This window comes from Amyelois transitella, chromosome 7 (genome assembly GCF_032362555.1).
Source record: "Amyelois transitella isolate CPQ chromosome 7, ilAmyTran1.1, whole genome shotgun sequence".
NCBI lineage: Eukaryota > Metazoa > Arthropoda > Insecta > Lepidoptera > Pyralidae > Amyelois > Amyelois transitella.
In genome coordinates this window covers 3,070,394-3,097,127 of record NC_083510.1, presented here as the reverse complement: position 1 = coordinate 3,097,127, position 26,734 = coordinate 3,070,394, and the positions used below count along the sequence as shown (strand labels likewise).

The 26,734-nt window shown below is 34.4% G+C and overlaps 3 protein-coding genes across 5 annotated transcripts in view; 2 read left to right on the top strand and 1 right to left on the bottom strand.

Moving 5' to 3' along the window:
• The first annotated feature begins 1,659 nt into the window (after positions 1–1,659).
• LOC106139428 (IST1 homolog) lies at positions 1,660–12,267 on the top strand. Of its 2 annotated transcripts, XM_060945082.1 has the most exons (7): positions 1,660–1,959; positions 6,801–6,963; positions 7,204–7,423; positions 8,684–8,811; positions 9,248–9,379; positions 10,263–10,313; positions 11,182–12,267. In XM_060945082.1, exons 1-7 carry the CDS (start codon positions 1,778–1,780, stop codon positions 11,404–11,406), a joined length of 1,101 nt encoding a protein of 366 aa, XP_060801065.1. In that variant the 5' UTR covers positions 1,660–1,777; the 3' UTR covers positions 11,407–12,267. The 2 variants fall into 2 exon arrangements, with proteins under 2 accessions (XP_060801065.1, XP_060801066.1); XM_060945083.1 differs by lacking the exon at positions 10,263–10,313.
• Positions 11,936–22,685, bottom strand: LOC106140347 (phospholipase A-2-activating protein). Its single transcript, XM_013341928.2, has 16 exons — positions 22,436–22,685; positions 22,117–22,350; positions 21,631–21,821; positions 21,067–21,208; positions 20,470–20,627; positions 19,866–20,007; positions 19,203–19,383; positions 18,705–18,814; positions 18,006–18,098; positions 17,463–17,639; positions 16,502–16,625; positions 16,215–16,275; positions 15,675–15,800; positions 15,195–15,340; positions 14,025–14,149; positions 11,936–13,749 (listed from the first exon to the last, which is right to left on the bottom strand). The coding sequence occupies exons 1-16, from the start codon at positions 22,570–22,572 to the stop codon at positions 13,569–13,571; spliced, it is 2,328 nt and encodes a 775-aa protein (XP_013197382.1). The 5' UTR covers positions 22,573–22,685; the 3' UTR covers positions 11,936–13,568.
• Positions 22,686–23,831: 1,146 nt separating this feature from the next.
• LOC106141513 (calcium uniporter protein, mitochondrial) overlaps positions 23,832–26,734 on the top strand; it is a 118,193-nt gene continuing 115,290 nt past the window's right edge. For both annotated transcript variants that reach the window (XM_060944928.1, XM_060944927.1), the window contains exon 1: positions 23,832–23,956. In XM_060944928.1, coding sequence (XP_060800911.1) covers positions 23,852–23,956 — 105 coding nt within the window. In that variant the 5' untranslated portion in view covers positions 23,832–23,851. The remainder of the gene's footprint in view (positions 23,957–26,734) is intronic.

The window sequence follows — 26,734 nt, the reverse complement described above, 5'->3', positions numbered from 1 at the left end:
CTCTCCCACAATTCCTCGTCAGTAATTGGTCAGTGATAAGCGCTAAGGCAGTGTACACAATACGAGTACTTTTTAGTCTGCTTGTGCAATCCGTACTGTGCTGACGTGCTCACCGATCTATATTTTCATTAAAAGAAAAAAATATTAGGTTTGAAGACGATATGTTAAAACGAGAATTATTAAATATTGTAAAAAACCATAGAAATAGATACGACGCCCGAGTGGTGGATGAAATGGCAAAAGCCCAAAACAAAACTGTTCTACGTCTTCCGCCGTATCACTGCGAATTAAATCCGATAGAGCTAATTTGGGCTCAAATCAAAGGAAATGTAGCTTCAAATATGAAAACGTTTAAAATGGCAGAATTGAAAATTGTGTTAAAAAACGCGATTGAAAAAATTGACTCTCTCAAATGGAAAAATTGTATTAAACATGTGAGAGATATAGTAGAGCCCAACATGAATAAAATGGACAAAAACGTAGAAATTATGGTAGAACAATTAGTAATAAATGTAGGAAATAGTAGTAGCAGTGATACGGCGGATAGTGAGTAAGTTTAAATGTATACATATATATAATAATGTTGTATAAATTCTTGTGATATTAAAGACTAGTTTGAATGACAATTGTTTATTTTTCTATAAGACATGAACAACCTGTACAATTACGTAAATTCAATGTATTAAGAATGTATATAGCGTGTCACACGCATATCATCATTCGGTAACAATATTTAATTTATCAGTAATAATATGACAGACATAACCGCGGACAAACGCTAAGCGAGCTCGAAGAAGCGCAATGTGCCCGCGCGCTTACTTTTCTGAGATTTCGTTTCGGCCCACTGACCTTGAACATGATGTTTTGTCTTTGTCGTTTGTATGGTGTTGAGTGATAGAGAAAGCGCGCTACTAACTTGTTTCGACGAATAGAGTATAGGATCCTTACAGACCTCTCCCGCTTCCTCCACACTCATAACTCTTTTCATGCATATTCGACGATTACGAGTACCTACTCCTAACATCTTCCTTTTTTAATACATTCGAAATTTGGTCCTTGAAAGTTCGAAGAGGCCGTTGTCCGGCCTTGTCCTACTTTTACAGTCAGCTCTGCCTTATAAATTCCTTTCGTCAGTCTGTCCTCATCCATTCTCTCGTCATGTCCAAACCATTCACACACAACACATTCTTCTCAATTTTGGTCACAACATCCTCTTTCAACATTTCTCTTACATCGATATTTCTAATTCGATCTTTTAAACTAACAACAAACATACCTACTTCTTAAAGCTCTCATTTCAACTACGTTCACTCAATAATTTTGTTTTTGCCATACCCAACTCTTGATCCCAAACATAAGGGTAATTAGTGTAGACGACGTGTTGGTACGACGAAGGACGGAATGAATATATTAAAACATAAAATATCGCAGCTTATTCCTTTAGTTGCCTTTTACGATATCTACGAGAAAGAGATGAATTGGTTTTTCCTTCAGGTTTCTAAGGAGACATTATATACCTAGCGACGACTTCGGGTCTTTGATTTTATTAAGTAGTAGGAGAATATGTCATATGATCAATGATGAAAGACCAAAAATGAAAAGGAATTTAGTTTATTCATCAATGTCATATTGTGTGACATTGACAGTTTGGCGGGGCAGTGGGGTTTTCATTGAATGAATCATCCTTTTGATTTGATTCACACTCAAAACAAAAATCTTTTTCTATGAGAAAATCTTTAATTCTTACAATCATTTGTAGAAATTAAGAAAAATCAAAATGTTTTCCACAAATCCTAATTATACCAAACTCAAGACTCATCTGAGGTTATCCATAAACCGTCTCAAGTTGTTAGAGAAGAAGAAAACAGAATTGGCTCAAAAAGCAAGGAAGGAAATTGCCGAATATATTGCTGCTGGTAAAAGTGAACGGGCAAAGATTCGCGTGGAACACATAATTAGGTGAGTTTTTATCCCGTTGGATAGTTTTAAACTAAAAGACAGTGTTGACAATGGCGTTCCAGTCTCTTTAAAATGAGTAGGAAATTGAGCAATGTCGTAAACAAACACATACCACTGTACTTCATTACAGTATACAAGAGAGTACGCGCCACTTTCTTGATTATGATTGATGATAAATTATATGAAATACTGATCAAAGTCCGGTGCACTGACCTAGTAAAAGTATTTGACCATCCTGCATCTTAATCCTAATGCTATTCAGGTTCTTACACGAAACAACTTGTGAGAAGGCTTATTATAAGAGTGATTCTTCCGTTTCGTTCAAATCTCAACGATTTTGAAGAAAGTTTTTTTTTTAATCGATTTTTAAAAACAGTTACATATAATCATTCGGGTACCTTTCAAGTATAGATTATCAGTAAAGGCCTTCATGAAAAAGCTTTCATTGTCAAGAAAATAGCTGGAATGTAATGAACCCACGGAAGGTAATGAAATAAGGACGAAAGTTAATGATTGAATTTGGAAGGTAATGAAATAAAATTAAATATGAAGGGAGTGTAATGATTTCGTATGGAAAGTAATGAATAATCAGAATGATCTCTCTCTCTCCTCATGACCAAATCATCTTAACATTCCCTTTTCTATTCCTGTAACTACATCTTCTTTCACATCACAACATTGCTTTATCACGCTGTTCCTTATCCGGTCACTCAATTTCCACCCATCATACTCCTTAACGCTCTCATTTCCACTGCATTTATTCTGCTTTCGTGCTACTTTTGCCATACCCAACTTTCATTCCCATACATTAAAAATGTTAATAAAATGTAACGGATTAGTTAACATTATAAACAATAAGTAGGAACTCTCAAGAATTAAATTAGTAATCAGCCTAATCAAAGTTACAATCAGTCATTTTTACTTATTTAAAATTAATATTTAGTAAATTTTTAAACACAAATTGCCCTCTTCTAAATTCTTCCGGCTCATTCAAACGTTGCAAAATTTGTGATGCGGGTATTCATCATCGCTAATTCATCATTTTGTTTGATTCATCATCGCTAATTAGCAGCCATCCAAAATTCTTAGACTTGCCCTGACCTCTCCTTAAAAAAATATTTTATACTCTAGAAAACTTTGCATTCTATTTAAAATTTTACCGATATAATTGGGACTAACTCTTGGGCCATGTTCAAAACTGGTTGTAAGTGTGCCCATATAGCAGAAGCATCGTGCATTATATTTTCGCTTATTGTACAAAAAGATTTATGAATTACTAGGTACTTTGGTTTCCTGATCATAAAAATATAATACTCCTGTATGCAAAGAGATTTGTTGGCGGCTTCCACCGAAATGAAAACTTTGTATTTCTTCTTTATATGAAGTCTATATGGCATATGACTTCACTAGGAGATAAATCACGTTGCAGATTCTTAATAGCGGAATATTGCATTGTTATATTTAAAACCCGCTTGAAGAAAACTGCCAGTAGAGTTTCGAACTTAATAATGACATTAGGTGGTAAATCTTCCTTTTTCTTTTTTAATGTAACTCTCTTGTTTTTTTTTTTCATCTTTTCCTACGTAGTCTTGCTTCTCAAAAATCCATTCATGATAAATAATAGTTTTCCGATTGTCAAATTCCTGGTAAGTCGTGACTTTATTTTTGCAGATTTTGCACTTTCTCTCTAAACAATTTCTTTCGTAGGTACACACTACAACATAAATTGTTCAAAACCTCTAAAGAATTTTCTGTGATTATATTAGCTTTCTTTAAAAATTTAATAATAAGTTCAATGTTAGAGTGCAGCTTGCATTGGCACGTGTCTCTTTTTGATGAAGGTTGAATTATCCAGAATGGTCTATATTTGCAGAATACTGAGTAATGTATATGGCCCCATTTCTTACAAAACTTCGCATGTAAATTTTTCATATTATCGGTTAAATATCTTTTTTGTTTTTTTAATGCACCTTTTTTAATAAATTCGTTTTTTCCTGGCGCCATTTGACTGTTTTCATCTTCTTGTAGAAAATTTTCAACACTTTGTTTTAGTTTCGCAGTTTTATTATCTCGAATTTTTTTTTTTCAGTTAATTTCTCATAGCAAAAGTAATATTTGACAATATCCCATACTTTTTGAGCCTCGAATTATCAATTATATCCCGTAAAAGCTCCTCTTTCCTCTTTTTTCGGAAGGCTTTTGTGTTTTTCTGATACTCCTCGACAAACTGTTTCATTCAACAAAAGCTTCTTTATCACTTCTTGTACCTTCTCATTATTTATGTTTTTTATGACTTCATCTACTTTCTTTTCTTGAATCTTATCTTTTTTAACATCTGCTCTATAAATAAATGTCTTCTTAAAAGCGCTTTCTCATTTTTTTAGTTTATCAAATTCATTCTGTAAGATTGTTATTGCTTTTTTAGATATGTATCGCAATTTTCTCATTGCGCTTGAAATACTAGTTTTTTGATGCACTAAATGTGACTTCGATGTACTTTGGCTTGATGTGGATTCTTCTTGTAACATAAGAGGGTCGCGTATTGTAGGTTCTGGATGTTTATAAATTCCTCAGTTTTATTACTGGGCGGAGAGTTGTCTATTATAATTATTTGCAATATTTTCTGCTCTTTCACCTTATTTAAATATTTTTTGGAGTTTTTTCGCCATCTTCGCCTTTGCTCCTTTGTCGTGCCGTCATCTCTGTTATACTTAGGACTTGTTTCTTTTCTTTTTTTACAAGGAATTTCCTCTTTTGTTTCTCCTTCTCTAATTTGTATTTTTCAGGATCCGCCTTGATTTCTGCGTATTTTACCTTCTTTCGCAATCTGTCTTTAGCTATTTTTTTTTTGGTTGCCAGTTTCTTCGGCTTCGACATTATTGCAGATGTATCTAAAAAACAAAACTAAGCAAAATAACCGAATATTTCACGAAACCTTCTTTATTAATTAGGTACCTACCTATTCCGTTCATTCAGTAGTTTTTCAGTTTATTGCGAACAGACAGCTGTCTGTCTTCTTTCGAAGCCTACCTAAGTACTTAGGTAGGTTACAAAATGTACAGATTTAATTTTAAGTTACTTCAATAATACTGACATATACTTACACAAGTTATAATTCGATATAATCAAAATAGGTAATAGGAAAAAATTAACAAAGAGACATAGGTAGGTACATATTAATTTTACATTTAAAAAAAATCATTACAATCCAAAGTGATTCATTACCCTCCTTTAAAAAATTGGAGGGAACGGAAGGGAATTATACGGAAAGAAATGAAGTTTGAGCAGATTTCCTGAATTTACTCATGAATTAATAAAGGCTAGATATTCATAATTAATTGATAACTAGACCCTACAGTATGCTAACTACCAAAAGTTAAAATTATTTTTTTACGTCTACACTCACATACAAAATCTACGGAAAGTAATGTTTACTTACTCGTGACAAACGCTGTTTTCAGAAATTAAATCCTAAAAATATTTTGTCCGGGCAGCGTGCGACCTCTCTTGACGACTTGTATCGACGGCCTGAGGTGCGCGGGAGCGTCTTTTGTTTGGCAAGAAATAGATAGTATTGTACGTGCATAAAAATTTTAATGTATATATATTTTTGTGGAAGGCAATGTAGTTTTTGGGTTGACAAAACTTTGAAGACAATTCTTTCCATATTAAACACTTATAAAAAATACTGTATTGCAGGTTTATAATAGTCAGTGAATACATTTGTATATAAGAAAAAAAAATATGTACTTTTCTCCTAGGAAAGTCAACAAAAGTGTGTCACAACGTTCTGAGGGTCCATTTGAACAAGGAGAGGAATGAAAAAAATACATGTTTTTGTTCTAAAATTTTTTTTGTTATGAGGTTTAAACCTGATATATATGATGGATATTTAAGATAAAAGTACGTCCTACCTTATTCAATAAAAAAAATATGGTTAATTACAATATTCATAACGACTTTTGACCTGGAATGGCGATTAGGACGAAACGGAAGAACCACTCATAAGACTGATAATTACCTGAATTTACCTTTGGAAGCCGCAGTAAATTTAGTTTTAAGTAATTTATTTGATGTCAACCAATGTTGTAAAACCAAAAGATAGACAATTATTAAGTGATATGAAGTGTCCTACAATAATGAGTAAAAAATTTGAATTTGAAAACTCCCATCAGACCTCCACAACCACAACCTTGGCAGGTAAACCTAACCTGTATTGGATTGATCATGGTTACATAGCCAGTTGTGCAGATTTGTTCATGATACATAAATGCATGTAATGATGTCTATAATATTATGGGGTCGACAAAGCCAACAGTCTTAAAAAGACTGATGAGCCATGTTCAGCTGTATGGCCCAATGATGGAATTGAGACTCAAAGAGCGACAGGTTGCTAGCCCATCACCTAAAAGAAGAATCCCAAGTTTATTACCTTATCCCTTAGTCGCTTTTTACGACATTCATGGAAAAGAGATGGAGTGGTCCTGTTCTATTAGAGTGTCAGAGAGTCAACCATAACAACATTGGTTAGTATTGAAACTAATGTACATACAAATCAGCGTATCACAAAATTATACTGGGCACCAATTCAACCACCAACACTCTCATGTATGCAGGAATTACCATGACATGCCATGCGAACCCATGATATCCTCAATATGGTGAAAAGGGCGCACCGGAGGAGTTTAAGTGGGTAGGCTGGCACGTTAGACGCCAGGAGTCCCACACTCTCCCGGACCTGAAAGACCCAGGATGCAGTCCGTAAAAAGGATCTCCCCTTCGGAGAAAAAAAAGGCATTACAAAGGCATTTAAACAAGTTAAACTCCAAACAAAATTTCAGAGAGGACTACATGGTGGAGGCAATGGAAATAGTTGAGATGTACTGCGACCTGGTGCTGGCGAGGTTTGGCATGGTCACGCAGATGAAGGAGCTGGACGAGGGCCTCGCAGAAGCCATTTCCAGTCTCATTTGGGTTGCGCCGAGAATGCATACTGATGTGCAGGTAGTTAATTCTATTTATTTGATTGACAATATGCACCTGAATGACCATACTGACTGACAGCAGAATGGAACAATATCTTTAATATAGATGTGAAAAAGATAGACTTTAAAATGTATGTCTCTCTGTGCCTAAAATAAAGCTATAAATTTCACAGATTATACATTTTCATGTGTTAAATGAGTAACTTTGATCCCTTTTGATTTGATTTAAAAAAAAAATAAAAATCTTTTTATGTTTCAGGAACTCAAAGTGATATCAGACCTTTTTACTGCAAAGTACGGGAAGATTTATGCGGACGCATGCAGGAATGAAAATGTCAATACAATAAGTGAAAAACTGAAACACAAGATGTCTGTACAAAGTCCACCAAAGATACTTATTGAGAAGTATCTTATTGAGATAGCAAACAACTACAATGTGGAATATGTGCCTGATGAACAGGTGATGAGGGAGGAAGAAGGTAATTTTGTTGTTAATACTTATTATTTATTTAATTTTCTCCTGATTTGTGTTTAGAAATTGATTGCCGTGTGAAGGCGTCTAACAAGACTGCAGTAAATATTGCTTCCTATCTATTTTTGTTAAGAAAGTAACACACAGTACTTGTGTGAGAAAAGAAGATATGCTCACTTCAAGGTTTCTTTCATAATTTGATGTGAGAAAAGAAGATATGCTCACTTCATGGTCTCTTTCATAATTTGATAAAAGAAAATAATTAAGCCTATGCACTTATACAAATCTTTATTATTGCTTTTTTTTTGTATCCCATGTCCAATTCTTCTTCCTCATGGCTTTACTCACAGTTACATCCCAAAATATAAAAGCAATTTAACAATTTTTTTTTCTCAATTAACCTTTTAAGCGCTTGGCTAAATATCAATTGTCGTGCCCCTAGCGCGCCGCTACAAATCGATAAAATAATACCTACAATAAATAAGGAGGAGTAATCGTTGTATCGATGTTTTTATTTAAAATCAGCCTTCTTGTATCACAATCATTCATCTTTAAGGTGAAAGCTTATCTCTAAGTGAAAATTAGTAAAATTTCCGAAATCTAACTTATTTTGACTAATTCTTTGTGAGAGCGAATGGAGCGACCGTTTTAATAATTCTTATGTTTAAAGTTATACTTGTTATTGTCGCAAATCGTATTTTGATCAAGTTACAACTTGTCACTGATAAGTAAATTACAAAAAACACATAAAATAATATGTTAAATTTAACTTTATTTCGTATGACACTGTTTATTTCATGCTGAATGATGCATTATACCTGATTATTTAACTGTTTGTTATTTTGTTTTTAAAATGCGCATTGCATTGTATCCCATCCCTATGGTCATATTTATGCGACACGCGCGATAGACACCGAAGAAAAGTCCGAGCTGCCAATTACTTATTTTTGTTTAAGTTTTTTCAATGCTTAGAGCTATGAAACATAATTTTAAGTAATTGTTGTAATAAATAGCTCTATTCAATAATAGTTTTAGTTATACCACGAAGTTAATAGGACGATAATAGAACGAAAAAATCATGGATATTCTCTGTCGCAGAAATACGACACGGGCGGTAGGGGCACGGCAATATTTGTCGCATATATGCGACTCGCGCGGTTAAAAGGTTAATCCTGCAATTAGCCTTTTTGGCTATAAGCACATGTGATTGGTGGTAGCTTATATGATAATAAGACGATAATAAAAAAAATAATTCCCATCCAACTAGGTCGTGACGCCATGCTGATTGACATCGGCGCTCCACAACCACCCGGTTTCATCGGCTTCCCGCACCCGCCGCCGCTGCCAAACCTGCCTAACTTCCCGCCGCCGGGCACGCCATTCAGCTATCCTACTGTAAGTCTCAGAAGATATTACCGATTCTTATTGTAGAATATGAGTCATCATCCTTTCAGACGTCAGTCGCAACTGTGTCATTTATCTGACTTTTACATGAAGTGACTCCTGTCTTAACTTTGCAAACCTATATAAAAACCTCTCTGCTCTTACTTTGGATCATATGTTGCATTGTATAAAGTGTGAATGTTTAGCATACATGAAACAGTAACTAGCAACCAAAGTTTGTTCATAAAAATTTTCTACTTGCTTGATATAATTTTGCACATGATACTAAAGTTCTAATCCATCATTACAATTAGATTAATAATCCAGAAGTTTATTTGATTTTTTACAAATTATCAATATGCTGTTTTGTTATAATTTTAACATCGGCATTTGTCTTTTATTCCATAGTAGCTAGATTTTAAAATATACAAAACAATAATTGTACCAGAAACCGTCTCACGGGTCCGCGGGCGGGTTCATCGCGAGCCCGCCGCCGGGCACGGGCCCCAGCGGCGCGCCCGCGCCCTACGGCGTCCCCCCGGGCGTAGACTCCAAGAACTTGAGCAATAGCTTCTTACAGGTAACTTTAGCGTAAGCTTAACCTAAGCTTTTTCACAATGTAATAGTAATAGACAATGTATAGATATACAGTCCATTTCTTTAGATAATAAAATGAAGGTTAACAAAATGTCTTTTTTTGTGAGAAATATAATTTAAAATTAATTTATAGCTAATATACATATAATAATCATACTAAGAAAAGAAACAGAATGAAATAGCAGATGTCATAATGATATTTCCTATTATTTTACAAATGTCTTTTTTTTTCAACAATATTTTAAAATTGTTTAAACAGAGTCTACTGGTCCGAGTACCGAGTATATTATTACTTAAGAGTAGGCTTCAACACGTTAACGATTGTAAAAATAAATTCACCTGAATATTTTTTTTTCTATTTTTGTTATTTTTTATTGTTCACTTTTATTTCAGTATCTAAAGAAATTTACTTTAGCTAGTTATTGCATGGAAAATTATTTCAAGTTCGTAAATTGCTTAAGTTGATAGTTGTATAGTATTTTATTTGGCTGTATCATAAAAAAATAAGAAACGTTATTTTAGTAGCAGCTAAAATAACGTTCACGTGTAACGTAGAACGTTAGTAGCAGTTTGCACTGTATATTTTTTTCCCGAGTTACGACTGCATTCCTAATGATGTAATGATGTGAGTGAGTCTGAGTATTTATTCAATTATACAATCAAGACAAGCTATTATATTTTAATTTTTTATTTGTTCTAATATAGAAAGAATAAAGGTCATCTCAGTTACGATATTGGGAACGCGCCTTTAAGCAACTAATTTCAGCAGATAAATTATTATGAAGAATTATACTAAGCATGCAATTTTTTTAAATGATCTTGCTGGCTCCTTTATTTTGTGATGCAAAGTACCCTTTCATTTGCAGGATGAAATGAATAACCTGCCACCTGCATATGACAGCATAAATCATGATTTGGTAAATCTAATTTTATTTCTTTTTCTTTTTCACAACTGACTAATCCTGAATGTGCGTGTTGAATACCTAACTTTTTTTTGTCTGTGGCTTGTTTAAATATTTGTTATTTATTGTAAAAATAATTCTTGTCTATTTTGTCGGTTCGTCCATTCAAAAACATTTGTATCACAAAAGGATAATAACTGACTGAAAAGCTTCTTGTAAAATAAAAAAAGGCACCTAAAACATTAAAAAAAAACTGATTTATTGTCATATATGCTTAACCCAAACCTCCTTGGAAACTAATATGACATGATTAGGTATTTTGATAGTAGTTTGTTAGTTCTTATAATGTTGTTTAATTGTTAATAGTTTAGTAAGATTCGGAATAGCTTACAATTTGAAATTAATTTGTCATTTTTTTAGCAGTTGTTGCACATTTCATAGAACAAACACACCTGTAGATAAATACGGCAAGTCATTTCATTCACTTTATTTAACTTTATTTAATTTTTAATATTTATTGCTTTCTTAGTTCATACCTTTTATAGCTATTGATTTTTGAAAAAATAGCATAGGAAAACATCTTGCTACAAAAAACTTTATAATTAGTACTGGTAAAAAATAAATAAATAGACCGTAGTCTGGCAGGCAATCAAACGCTAAACTGTGTCGTGATAATGCAATGCGTAAACGCTTTGATAAGAGAGTAGACATGGCTTTTGCATAGCAATTGGTGTGAGAACAAATCTTACATTTAAACAATCTCAGAGGTTTGGCATATTTGAACAAGTGTATAATTTCGTGGCCACTTATAATCGCCTATACTGAATTATTGTTTTATCAACAGTCAATATTGTGATCTATAACATGCACTATCATGTTGCAGCCGCGGGACCCCCCGCCGCCGCAGCCGCAGCCCCGCGCGCGGCCGGCGGCGCCCCCGCGCGGCCCGGACCCGTTCCCGGAGCTGCCCGAGCTGCCGTCCGTGCCGTCCGACCTGCTGCTGCCTTCCGTGCCTCACAGCAACGACGACAACACGTCCAGTGCCCCGGACGAGATCGACTTCGAAGATCTGAACCGCCGGTTTGAGGAGTTGAAGAAGAAGACGTAATTAAAATTGTTCGATATTTGATTATCGTGACGTTTGAATGGTATTAGGATTTTAAAAAAAGTTATTAAATATATCTGATAATATTGTAAGTTAATTTCTATACCGATATAATTATGTTTAAAATAAAATATAGAATAATGTTAATTAAGTGATTACTGTTCGATCGATACAGAAATTATTTGTTTATAAATATTTAGCGATGAGTCAGCATCTTTACAGAATAAGGTTTTACTTTTCCTTGTATATCTCCTTGCAAATGATATAGGTAGTATTAATTTCGTAGAAAACCTATATACGAATTTAAAATATTAAATTTATGCAATGTGTAACTGGCTTTTCGCACGAGAAGTGCAAAATCGAGCAACACGTCTTCTAAGTATAAAAATATTTTATACTTAGAAGACGTGTTGCACTTAATCTTGGAAAATGCTTAAATTGAACTTTTTTGACATATTATGTCATTCGGGCCACTGGTAATAATTCTCAAAAATACTGTATTGTAAGCAGCTGTAAAAAATCCTCTAATGCACTAATCTGTTTTATATCATAATGTTTTTATATTCCAAATGTTAAATTTAGTTATAGTATAATATAGACGAGTTTTTTTTTACCATGAGCAGGAATGAAGTGGGTGGAAGATGTAGGTTTAAAATATTTGTCACAAAATTTTGGCCATGGCACTAACAATTACTTTTTTAAAACAAAAGTTTCAGATTGTTTAAATTAGACAAATGCGTCTTATTCTAACATCATTATCCTGTAATTTTGCTATTTAAGAAAATTATAAGTTCAAAAATAATAAAAAAAAACCACTGGATTGTTAGCGCCATTGACAATAACGACGAATGCTTCTGAGAAAAATGTGATAAGAAAATAAACATAGATCTTTTAAATATTACAATTTATTGTTGCTATTAAATCGTTGACAATGTTTAATCATTGGTAGCAAGCAATTGTAAAATATGTATTATTCATGTAACATATTACATTATATTAAATTATTTTTATTACAAAAAGCATTTTCTTTATATTAATCTGTGGAATCCAATCCAGTCTTCATTGTATTCGACAGTTACCAAATTTCATTCGCCTTTATAAGGCCATAAAATGCATTGCATTTTAGTTAAAATTGAGTATTCGGTCATTAATTATATACAATCAAAATAAAAGATGCTACGCTCAACAGTCCACAGATAAGTAAGCGTCAATCGAATGCAATAGACAAAAATTAACAAGTTCAAGATATTCAGAACTGAAAATAAATATCGGTAAAAAAAAGTTATACCGCAATGATGAAATACTTTTTAGATAAGTATTTATTGTTGTAGTGATGAGATGGTGACCACTTACATAACCTCAGATGTTTCTATATTTCGTGCAGTTCCTATAAAAGAAATACGGTTTTCTGACACAAAGTCTACATTTTATCTGATTTGCACGAGGTCTAGATTCTAAAAAATGAATTACCAATATCCCTCGCGGGGTAGACAGGGCAAACAATCTCGAAAATATAAAAGAGAATATAACTACTAAAAGACTGTTAGGCGTTGCAATTGAACGTGTATATTGTATGGCATGCCATTTCAAGTGACAGATTGCTAGCCCATCGCCTACAAGAGGAATCCAAAGTTTATAAGCCTATCCCTTAGCCGCCTTTTACGACATCCATGGGAAAGATATGATATGCTGTGCTGGGTGTAGTAAGAGACCATAACTTTGGAGAGACACTTTTGGAGGATTAATGGAATCTGTCGCCAAGCAGCATTTACCAATAGTAAAATTTTTCTTAAAACACATTTTCGTACACCGACTAACTTGCATGAAAAGATTGATGAATGTGGATGAAACAAAAGAATTTAGAAATCGTGGCAAGTGGCAAAACAGTCTCAGCTTACCCCTCGGAAAAAGAGGCGTGATTTTTAAGTATAGTAAAATTCTCTTGGTACTGAAATAATGGTAAACAATCTTTTTGATGAAAAATACATTTAAAAATTGATTTAAAGCTAAATGAAATAAAAGATGTCATGATAAATTACTTGTAACCATAATTTTTATATTTTAATTAAACAATAACTTTACCTTTATTTCAGTACCTTTAAAAAATGAATTACATGTATAATATTTTATTTCAGTTCCCCAGCCGACTAAAAACTAACCTACATTCATAACAATGCTAATATTTGCGCGGAACAAGTGGCTATTTTCTTGAGATTGGCGTCCGTGGCCGACGAGCCGCTATCTCTTTTCAGTCTGTTGTGGAGTTGAGTGTTGCTCACTATCTTACTCTGTATTTGAATTCTGTCCGGGGACTCTGCTAGTAACGTGCCCAGACCGACTAGACCTCTGTAAAACAAAAAAAAAAGATTTTACTACAGAAAGAAATGCCGTGTGGTTCCCAGCACCAATAGAAAATAATAGGACCACTACATCTATTTCCCACGGATAGTCGTAAAAGGCAACTAAGGGATAGGCTTATAAACTTCCGAATTCTTCTTTCAGGCGACGGTCTAGCAACATGTCACACTATATAAATCTCAATTCTATCATCACGCAAAGCAGCTGATAGGTCTTTTCGGCGGGCTGATGGCTCTGCCTGCCCCGCAAGAGATATAACCTACCGGAAGTAAGCCTCGTTGTCCTGTATCCTGGCCAGCAGCTGCACCAGACAGTCGGCCGCGTCCACACTGTCCGCCTGCTGCGCGAGCGCCACTGACAGGTTCAGCAGGAGAGATGTCGCCGCTATCTGTAAAGCAGAATATTAAAATCAATAAATAAATATGTGAATCACATATTCTATATCAACAAGCGCCATTTATTTCTCAAAACTTATTAGCGACATGCAACTTTGTGTGTATTTACCGCGTTGTAGTTACACCGATTTGCGCTAGATGGCGCTATTATGTAAATTTACCGATTGGTTTGTTCTGTTTTTATGCTATGCATTTCGGATGTAATAGAAATTGAATAAACGTGGAGAAGACAAACCCACGCTCCTTTTATGTCTACCTAATAATCCTACAACAATCAAATAATTGCCTCAGGCATTTCTACAACATATATTGTCTCCTAGCGGTAATCTCGCTAGGTCACATCTCCATCTCTCTGAAGGGGCGTCCAGGATGCGCCTTTGACCACGATCCTGGATTGAGTACATCAGGTTTTTAAACGAAGCGTCTCCTATATCCTCCGCAACCTTTGCAGGGTAACCTTAACCCATATTGGACCGTATGTCAGGTTAGTAAGGTTCAGGTTGTAAATGTGCAGGTTTCCTCACGATGTTTTCTCTCACCCTAAGAGCATCGGTTAGTAATGAAACTAATGTACATAACTTCGACGATAGTCGGTACATAGCCGAGGTGGGATTGAATATGCTTTTATCCGCATAACGTATTTTAACCGGGCACCTTACCCATTCGAATACCGACGCTTATTACCAGAGATCTGAATAGGTAGATTGATTTTATGTAATTGCATCATGAATTACCATAGAAAGTATAACATGAATAAGCCTCTTATCCGGGATTCCATTTCAGTACTTACACTTACAGTAAACTACATTGTCCGCGGGTAACATAGGACTACAATTTACGTGAACGAAGACGGGGGAAAACAGCTACCACTAATATATTCTTCATCCCACTTGGAAAAATCTTAATAATTTACAAATCCCGGACGGAGGCATGTCCATATTAATATATACGTTTCAGTTCATTGACGTTTCAATTCAATCTACCTATTCCGATCTCTGCTCATTACCCTAAATATCATAGTGAGTGAAGATTATTGACCTGAGCGTTAGCGCTGAGTTGTGTGAGACACAGCAGGGAGTGAAGCACGGACTCCCTCGCAGCCAACACCAACATCTCCCCGGGGAGGTCGCAGAACGCGTTCACCAACACCCTCATGGCCAACATCTGGTTGGGTGCTAGATTGTCTGTAATAAGAGTACAAGAATATAATATGAGGTTAGAAGAGAGTAGAAGAATATAGTATAGAAGTAATATAATATTAGGTTTATTGTTTGAATACCTTACCAGCCCCCTTAGCATAGCATGAGCGACGCCGTTTTTATCGCGCGAAAAGTTATCGCCGTTTCGCTTTTTATTATGACTTGAAACGAAATTTGGCGTACAGATTTTAAGTAATAAGTAAAGATTTTTTAATAATAAAATTAACTGCCTATACCTGTAACTTACTAGACATTGTGACTAAGAACTCGGTAGGATTTGTATTAATAGCGGTAAAAAAAATAATGAAACAGAAATTACCTGGAGCCAATAACGATAAAAGATATTTGACAAACGTAGGGCCGTATGTGGTGTCGAATATTTGAGCATTGACTTCTTTGTTCCTAACCGCTAGCCTAGTGACGTCCAACACGGGAAATAATATTTCTGAAAATAAAAAAATAGAACTTTTTACTATTCATTGTTCACTATAGTTAAGATAAATATCATAACATGGACTTTGACGTTATTGAAGAAAATGCTGTAGTGCAGTTTGTTACCGCTTCTTCTGCACTTCTGCACAGTGAACTTAGTTTTAGGTAGGTAATTTATTTGACTTCAACCAATGAATATGTAACCATAAGATATGACAATTATTAAGTGATATTAAAATGTTAACACAAGTCTGGAACTTACTTCAATTAAATTCAGCAATCTGTATAATTTGTCCATAGATATTAACATGTACATACAGATCGTGCTTATGTTCATCTTGTGATTTGAAATTGAGATAGAACTCAAAAATTCAAAGATATTATTATATAATAAACTCATAATTTTTAAAATAAAACAAATTCGTACCTTTTGGCCATTCTAACATTTTCTTCAACAGAAGTATTGTTTCTGTATTACAAGTGCTATTCTGAAATGGAAAACAAATAAAAAAAATTTAAAGGAAGGTAAACAAACTCATAATTTTGAATATGAATAATGTCGTACTATTATTAGTTTAGAAAAAAAACCATCGGCGAACGAACGAATGAACATTAAAAAAGGCAATAATATTTTTAATAATAAATAAATAGCAATTGTTATGAGTATTGTGACTATTATTTACAGTAAAGTAAATGGAAGACGGAACAACTTACTAATTCTCCTAACTTGACAATGTTTTCTAGTTGCTGATCAGTCATTGCGCTCAGTCCGTCTCCTATTTTGCTGTTAAACTCTTTTAACTTTTCGTATATCGCTTTCAGATTTGCTTGGTCGAATCTGAAAAAAAAGTAAAAATAAATAAATAATAAAGCTATTCTCTACTTGAGTACATCGAACGTCAGGAAAATTATCTTAGTGTTTCGTACACTTATTTATTTATTAATAAGTTTAATACATATGTATAAATCATGTGTATTAAGTGGGAAAGCATACCTTTGTTTATTATTTGTATTTATTTATTTATATATTAATTAATGTACATCAAGGAAACAAATTAGAGTAGACCTTAAACTAAAGAGAAATTTAGTACAAAGGCACTACAAGAACAAGGGAACTAGTTATTTCAATACGAATATTTCGTCAAATAAATAAAGTTAAAGATAAAATAAAATATGTGCACACTGTACAAATTATGTGAACACCATGTCAAAAATGCACAAGCATTATGTCAAGTTCGGGCCACACATCATTATCATTATTATTAATATAATCCTCCGTGCTGTATTAGGCTGTCCTACAAAGCTCAAAGCGTACTCCTCCAAAACGGTTTCACCGATTCTCATGAAATTTTGTGAGCATATTGAGTAGGTCTGAGAATCGGCCAACGTCTACGTTTCATACCCACAAAACGCAAAACAACGTTTGCAGGGACGGGTAGTGTTACTATATGATTATATTATCACTAACTAGCGACCCGCCCCGGCTTCGCACGGGTGCAAAATTATAAATGTTATTATACATAAAAACCTTCCTCTTGAATCACTCTACCTGTTACAAAAAACCGCATCAAAATCCGTTGCGTAATTTTAAAGATTTAAGCATACAGACAAACACACTAAAATAGCGCCTTTGTTTTATACTATGTAGTGATACGAGTAACAGTAATTTCCATACCTGATATATGCATCGTGCGGTATGAGCGGCCTCCCGGCGTCCGCGCCGTGCGCCGCCGTGGTGTAGGCGGCGGCGCCCGTGAACGGGTCGGCGCGCGACGGCGGCGGCAGGCCGGCCGCGCGCGGCGCTGTCGACCCCGGCACGTAGCGCGACTCGCCGGTGAACGGGTCCGCGAACCTGCAACCGGTTACAGAGAGTAAGGATAATTTGTTGCTAGTACACGAGGTATCTTGGGAATCTTCTCTTGGAAGATGGACTAGTGACGTGTATAATCTCTATTGTTAGGCCATTTAGCGAAATGTTGTACAGTCTATTCCGTAATAGATAAAATCGTAGTATATGTATACATATAAAAAAAAAAACAATTGTGACCTTTAAAAAATAAACTGCCAGAAGTAAGTATGAATATTCTTTAGAACAAATAGCACTTAAGATGATTTTCCAAACTACGTGAAAACTATTAATTAATAATCATTTAATTTCATTACAAATTATTAAATAGTTTAGTTTTCGAGTATAAAATACTTACAAAAAATAACTTACCCATTATTAGAAGGTGGCGGCAACGAATCCAACTTTGCATTTGTTATAATAAAATTGGCGACTTGCTCCAAATATACTTGAGGTAGATCGTGTCTGAAATAAAATAAAAAAATACATTACCTACATATAACCATTTTACGAAATATACACACATCAAAGCACATATCACGTCTTTATCACGTATAAGCAAGACAAAACCAATTGTCACTAGACTCCAAAAGCCTCATTTACCTGTCTGACTACAGCTTTTGACATGTTGTTAGCTCATCGCCTAAAAGTAGAATCACAGATTTGTAAGACTGTGGGAAAAACAAATGGTACACGCTAATATTTTATCATGGTTACTAGATCGGTACACATACATACATATAGTCACTATATCCCTTGCGGGATAGACAGGGCCAACAATCTTCAAAAGACTCAAAGGCCATGTTCACCTGTATAGCTTTATGATGGAATTGAGATTCAAATAGTGACACGTTGCTAGGCTATCATCACCTACAAGTGGATTTATTAGCCTCTCTTAGTCGACTTCTACTACTCTATGGGAAAGAAAGATATGGAGCGATCCTATGTAGATAGGTATAAAAATAAAAAAAATATAATAGTAAAATACGCATGACATACATTTTCTGTAAATTTCAATGAGAGCGTAACCCGAAGCAAGTTTAATGATAAAAAAACAAACAACATACTCACTTATGTATGAAGGCTTGCGCGGCGACCCACGGGTCTTCATTCTTGTTGAACGGCAGTTTGATGGCCGGCGCGCCATCTTTGATGTCCACGCTGAACACGAAGTCGTATTCCTGAAAGCGTATGGAGAATATTCGAAAAAAGAACAAAAATAAAGCAACATTGTAAAAGAGCGTTCATATTCTTTGGAGGTTTGAAGCTAGAGTTGTAACTACACGAATATAAGTACAGCATTTTTATTGCTTACAATCCCGCGGCTTCGTTCCCGCGGAAATTCTCAAAAATATGTGTAATATTAAGGGCGCCTGTAACTGTAAAATTTCATCAAAATCGATCTTTGAGTTTGCTTGTCACAAAGTAAGAGAATTAAGAAAAAAATTCACTACTTTAACTAAACATTACTAAAACACCACAACAACACACAATAACAGATAGCTTTCATTGATTCTAACAATATATCATAAATTTTCACCTTTTTTAAACAGTTAAATAATACCTCACCTTCCCCTGGTACATTGTCTTCCCCTCGCTGGCGGGATTGGCTCCCATGACGTCACCGATCTCGTCCCACGTGTTGTTGGCGGCGTTCCAAGAGTAACACTTGACGTTGGTGCCCCGCCTGACCATTTTGGTCTGTCCGTCTGTCTTGCCCGGCTCGAGGAGGACTTCGGGACCGGGGATCCTGGAATTCCAGGTTTCAATTTTATATTTAGTAAGACAAGAAATTATAACTATTTCCTATAAACATCCATATAACTACAATTGTTCCTATTTTTTCATGTCCTACAGTCAGTATAAGTCTGCTGTCTGATTTTCGATGCTCTTATGGTGAGGAATACTTCGTGATGAAACCTGCACATTTAGGCAATTGGATGTGTAACCATGATTGATCCAATATGGATTAAGTTGCTAATATGGTAGGTTTGGCATAGGTTGTGGAGGGAAGATGGGAGTTGCTTCATGTAAAAACCTGACTCCCAATCTAAGGTCCGCCCAATCCAGCGTCCATGGTCAAAGGCATACCCCGGGGTCCTCTCCGGAGTGGGGAAGATACAACTGGGACTAAAGCCTGGAGGGACAAGAAGAAGAAGTTGAAAGTTGATAGAATTTCATTATCATTTTCAATACTTTCCATGATTTAAACAAAAATATCAAAGTACATACTCAGACAGCTTGAAGCCTCCGATCTCCTGTTGAGAAGCGGCCTGCATCTTGGCGACATCTTCCTCGAACACCTTGAGCGCCGCCTCGTCCGCGAACCGCACCGGGTCCGCCGTGAACACCCGCACTAGACCGTCGCTGGAGCCTGAGGTAAATAAATAAATATGTATATAAGGGATAGATTACACAGATTTAGTTAGTCTCGAAGTAAGTTCGAGACTTGTGTTACGAGATTTTATTTAATTTTTTGTCTGTCTGTCTGTATGTATGATCACGCTTATCTCCGAAAGTACTGAACCGATTTACTTAAAACTTTCACCAATTGCTTTGTTTTAACTCAGAAAAACATTTAATGTTTGTTTCATCAAAATCGGTTCACTAAAAAAAAAATTATCGTCATTTGAATGAACTCAAAGCATGAGTTTGCAAATAAGTTTAAAAATTCAAAATTTACGCGGACGAAGTCGCGGGTATTTAAGTTTAAATTATATTGTCATTTTAAAATGTGTAAATACCATGCAATACATTATGATGGCTATGGATCAGGACTTCTACAATTCATCTCATTAACAATCATTTTGATTATGGTATTGATTAAAGGTCATACCAGTGACAACATCTCCATTATCCAAACATGTGACCGACCACACAGAATGTACCGGCAATCTGATATCCGCAATGCAGTCTCCAGCAGACCACAATCTAACGCTGCCGTCTTCACCGCACGTCGCGAATCCAGATTGGAGGGCTGGGTTTATACTGATACTGTGACACAACATATTAAAGACATTATTCTTTGCCATGTAAAACTATTTAATTCCACACATCTTACAAAACAAGACACACTCAAACTATTAAACACAATAGCCCTTAAATATGTTGTTGATTGTATTAAAAGAGATTTAATAAAAGAAATGACCCGAAATCTAGCATTATGCTAGTGCTGGAAGAGACTTAAAAAATTCTCACATTGTTACTCATGATACAATGATTTAAAACTGAAAAAGAAAAGAATATTTATTTGGTATCAAGAACCAGTTGATTAAACCACTTGGAATAACCTAAAGAAGTTATAGTATAACTGTGTCACAGATTTTAACAACTACCTCCAGATTATGTCAGGGCTTTTAAACCTTATTTTTGGCTCACATATCATCTCTGGGCCATTGATGGAAATGCCAAGAGTTTAGAATATTTAACTTACCCATAAATATAATTAGAATGTCCGTAATAAGTATTAAGGCACTGTCCAGCATTAGTCCACAGTCGGATGGAAGCATCATTGGAGCAGCTCAAGAAAGTCTCCGGGCTAGCCACCACGAGACCCCTCACGCAGTCTGTGTGACCTGAAACCCAATTATAAAATTTTCTGCATTGCTGTTTACATTTCCATTTGTCAAATTTAATGCAAAAGAAATGAATTATTCACGAGATAGATATTAGTGAAAGTTACATCATAATTTATTAATGTTACCATGTGGTTGTCGGCACCAAAATTGAAAAATAATAGGAACTGTCCATCTCTTTCCCATGGATGTCTCCGGGTTAAAAAGAAGCCTATTTGTTATTCTGGGTCTTCAGCTACCTACATCCCAAATTTCATTGTAAATGGTACAGTAGAATTTGCATGAAAGAGTAAAAACATAATATTCACAAAAGTTAATAATGTGAAAAAGAAACTCAGGGACAAGCCTGCCTTTGTACTGTACTACTGTTTAAATTTTTTGATGTGCTCCTTTATTAAACAATAAAGCATTTACTTACTTACCGGTAAGTGTACTTATAAGACTGCCATCTTTCTTCCAGAGCTTTATAGTTTTATCAGCAGAGGCTGTGGCATAAGTACCATTACAGAGTTCTACAATGGCCCACACTGCTGCCTGGTGTCCCTTTATGGTCAACGGTACTGAGTTTGGATTGTTGAGATTCCAAACTTTGGCTGTACTGTCCCAGCTTGAACTGAAATTATTAATTCAATTATCATTTAATCTTATCTTAGAAGGAGGAAAGGATGTGTTAAAAAAAGTTAGGAGGCTATTGCCCAACAGTGAGATACACAAAAAAATATCCACAAACGTAATTTTGTAGACTGTGACATAAGCATTTTAACCTGTGTATAGCCTCAAAATAACCCTATTAATACATAAGTTGTAAGTTATATCTGAATTTATTTGGATAAGGATTTTGTCTACTTCTCATAGTATTACGAGCATTTCTTTTAATTGATTAATAGTTTTGGCAGATGTTTCATTACCTTAATAGCACCCCAGAATCTCTTCCAGCTGCCACACTGCACACTGCATTCTCATGGCCTTCTAAATGTATCTGTATCATAGCATCCTGCAGACTGTATCCTAGTATGGTGTTGTCATTACTGCCAGTAACAACCAAGCCTTCATGATAGGCTTCACAAGGGGGAATCCAACAAACGCATGATACAAAATTCTTATGGCCCTTGTAAGTTACTACATTGGCGAAGTCCTTTACCCTGAAAAAATACCAGAATCTCAATGATTTATTATCACTTTCAATTCACATAACAGAGATAGAAATACTAATCATTGTTTTCTCACCCTTCAGGATGCCAAAGTTTAGCGGTGCGATCTCGAGACGCGGACAAAATACAATTTTCCTGGGTAGTTGTAACGCATCTAACATCCATAGAGTGTCCATTTAAAATTGCACTTAACTTATAATCTGGTATAGCCATCGTTAAGTCTAATTACTTTTGTTAGCTTTATGAAAATAAAAATAAATGAGTCTCAATTCAATAAAAACCGAGATACGGGATGCGGTGAACAAATAAATTTGTCAAATCATGTCACATCATTCATGACATGAGTGAAATGAAAGCTTTGTTGATGTATTGTGACGTTGACATCTATTATTTTCAAGAACCAAATTATGAACAAATATACCTAAAAGTCAAAGTACGTAAGTCCAGTGATGCAGGTGCACGCCTCTTTCCACTTCCACTTGCCACGATTCTTGCATACTTCCTTCGTTTCATCCACATTACTAATACTAACTCTCTTCAAGCAAGCTCGTCGGTTTCGGGTACATACTCTTGACCTTATTATCTTATCTTCTTTCTTTCTCTTTATTTGCGGTCAACCTGAGAGATACAGAGAGAAGGAGGTTAAGTGAGCTGACTATCTGTACGTATGTATAATATTATTACAAAAGGTTATTGCTATACGCTACTTACAGATCTTCAATTCAAATATAAATCTGAGATTAGTTCATTTAAGAACTGTGCGCTTTACGTAGTTTTGAGTATTACGTTAAAACCACAGACATGTTTTTAAAACCGTTGTAAACATCAATTTTTAAAATCTCTATTAAATAACATACATGTTTATTAAAATGAGGTCCTTTTTATGTTTGAATTTGCACAATTTGAGTACAATATCAAAATTGATTCGATCAACTTCAGATCCATCACCTATGAATTGAAATGAATAGGTACTCGATAATTTTCACGGAGAACTTTATCGTAGAGATCACAGAACGGAACAGAAGTTTCGAATTTCGAACAGAGTTTTTCGATTTCCGAACGAAACGCAAAATGTCAAAGTAATACCAACTTAATAAATTAAAATAGCGGCTTATTTAAACAATATATTAATGTATCTTACATAGAATGTAATATTTATTGTATTTATTGATATTTAATGTTGTTATTGAAATTATAAATCTGTGTTCTTTCAAAACAATGTGTAAAAAACACGGCCAAAACAAAACAAAACAATGCATAATTTTACAACGTTAACAGTTGTTGCCTTTTGTATTGTTAGGTTCTTACTTGTTTTGTTTCATTGATATGTATAAATAACTTGCTTATAAAACTTGTGTCGAATGTATTATTTATTGAAAAAATGATTTCTTCTTTGGCGCCAGTACGGCCGGCAATGTAGCCGGTGCGGTGGATTTAGCTCGCTGCGCTGCTAATCATACCTACTTGTCATATATACATACGTAGTGGAAAAATGGCGTCGGCTGTGTGTGTTTCTAGATGCCGAATGTTAGCAAAATTAGAATTAAATCGCGGTTTGTGTTTATCACCATTATTTAGGGATTTGTCAAATAATAGGGTAAGTTTTTGTAATTTTGTGCTATTACTTTGAGCCGATTTCATTTAGATCTGTCGATTTCAAGAGTTTCTTCCGATATGCACGTGTAGGTACCTACTTTTTATATTTAAACAGCAGCTGTCAAACGTCATCTAATTTGTTTTTATTTTTGTTTCACACTTTTCACTTTTATTTATTTTTAAGCTAATGTGTATGAACTTTTTTAAAACATACTTTTAATATTAAATATTCGGTGCATTTGTTTGATGGATATTTACAGAAATCGCTAATTATATTTTTTATGTACCTGTAAAGAAAATTTATGCCTCCAGTTATATGCACTGATAATGGCCAATATTTGTTTATCTCATAAGTTATGTATAAATTAAATAAACAAGACGGTTATCTAGCGACAAGCAGGGTAATGATTTAATAACTATATCATATAACTTAATTGAACAGGTGAATAATTTATGTACTTACATTTATTATAATTTCCATTTCTTAAAAAATTACTACTACTATAAGGCACTGTGACTTTTTTTAAGTTCACTGTTTTTATATGTCAGATTAAAAATATTTTCAAATTGGGTTTTGATGGATTTGATAGTTTTCCATTCATAAATAAACTTTTTTTGTATTTCTTTTTCAGTCATTAAAGTACTTATTAGGTCTTTGACCTTCTAACATTATGTTAAACAGTTATATCACCAATATTAAGACATGTCAACAATTCCTTAAGTTGGTCAGACACATTACCTATGACATACTATCAGTTCAATGCCCTGCTTATCTGCAGACCAATACATTTTAAAGTTTCTTTATTTACAGTAAACTCCTTTTTAAAATAAATACAATTACAATTTTTAAATTACCTATTTTAAAGTATTAGAGCTCAACTACATAATTTCATATTTGTTGTGTGTGGGATAACGATGGGTACATAGTTTATGCAAAACTTTTTTTTTAGGGACAATGTAATCCTGTTTAATCTTTGCAAATTTCTAGTTGCATTACCACTGCAAGGGTTAAGGACCTGGGAACTGGCTCTTAATATTGATTTTTTAGATTAAATTTCCAACATTCTTCTGCAGTGTTCGCCATATTTGTGTATGGATAAATTAAGCAATCTCAGTGATTTTTTGTAATATGTAAAACATTCCAACCAAGGGCACTTTATTTGCTGTTTAACCTGTGGTTAACAATTTTCTATTAGAAACCATGATACCAGAATGCGCAGTACTTGTTTGAACTCCTGGAGGACAAAGACATATTATGTTGTCCCATCAAAAAAAAATCATGGAGATTATGAGGAGAAAGGACTCAAATTTTTCTTCAATTTTTAAACTATACTCTCACTAAAGCCTTCTTTATGTAAAACCAAGGATTAAATGATGTGGGTTCACTTTTTTTTTTACATAATTGTCCTAATATTCTTTGGCATAAAGGTCTAACATATAATTGACTTTTGGCATATGGGTAAATGCGGCTTAATTTACTTTTTGGCCAGGTTAGTTATGCTTTCCATGCGTAAACCATTATGCAAAAAAATGTTATGCTTAAAGATAATTTTGTCATAAAATGGTATGTTACATTACATTATTTGTATGTTATTTTTTTATGCCAATAGATGGATAGATACCCAAATGATGACAACTTATTCTTAACGATCATATTTCAAATTACCTTTTAGTTTTCATGTTTTCTTTATGTTTCATCTAGTTTGAAGAAAAGTTGGTATAAATATTAATACTTACGATCTGTTTAGGTATTTTTATATCAGCAATTGCAAGGCCCGTCGTTGCATTTAATGTGGCGTGCATTATTCACGTAAGGTTGATAACCTAAGGACCTTCAAAGTCGATGTACCTATCACGAACTGTTACCTTATAAGTGGGCAATATCGCGATCATACCCCGAGTTAGTAGGATTTAAAAAGATTTACCTAGTTTTACCTTATAACCTCTCAACGTATTTACATAACAAAAATTTATTTATTATTTTTCAAATTTTATTGTGGTATATAAACATAGTGACAGTGGGGCGAAATGGTTTGCAAAGAATTAAATTGTTGGTCTGTTGACTATTCAAACTAAAAATTGGTTACTTTCTTTTATCGTGGCGGCGTATCCTTGTGTTCGTTGTCATCATATTCTAAGCTTGTTGGCTTTTCTTAAGACAGTCTTTTTAATGACCCCTTTTTACCCTGAATCCACCGGTTTTTCCATATCAAGCTACTTATTTTGCGCGGTGTGCTGACGGCTTGTCACCGACCCGCCGTACACTTTCTTTTTATAGCATGAAATAGTCATTTCGTCTCATGCGACATCCTTAGGAAGAGATTGAAATGGACGTCATATCTATTCTGCCGAAAACAATATACATATTTAAATTGCCTTAAACATTATCGAAAAAGTAAAACCAAACATTATTGTAAATTGAAATAATGTAGATTGCTATGCTTAATTAATTTCAAAACAAACAAATCAATCCCCTAACAAATCGTTTAAAGAACTGTACTAAACACGTAAAACATCAAACTTTGCCACTTTCGCATAAGGCTCTACTATACTAAATAGAATTCAATCGAGAAATAATACGGTGTTCGATACATATACACACAGATAAAATTAAAAGGAAGTTGGTTGAATTGTGTCATATGATTCAGCATGCGTTTATCCTATTCACGAAGAATGCGTCATTGTTTGCAGAACCGTGATTTTAAAATTAACTTCGTTTATCTCAATGATGGGAAAGCGTAAGCAATATCATTCTGTTCTAATTCACAGAGCAAACTAA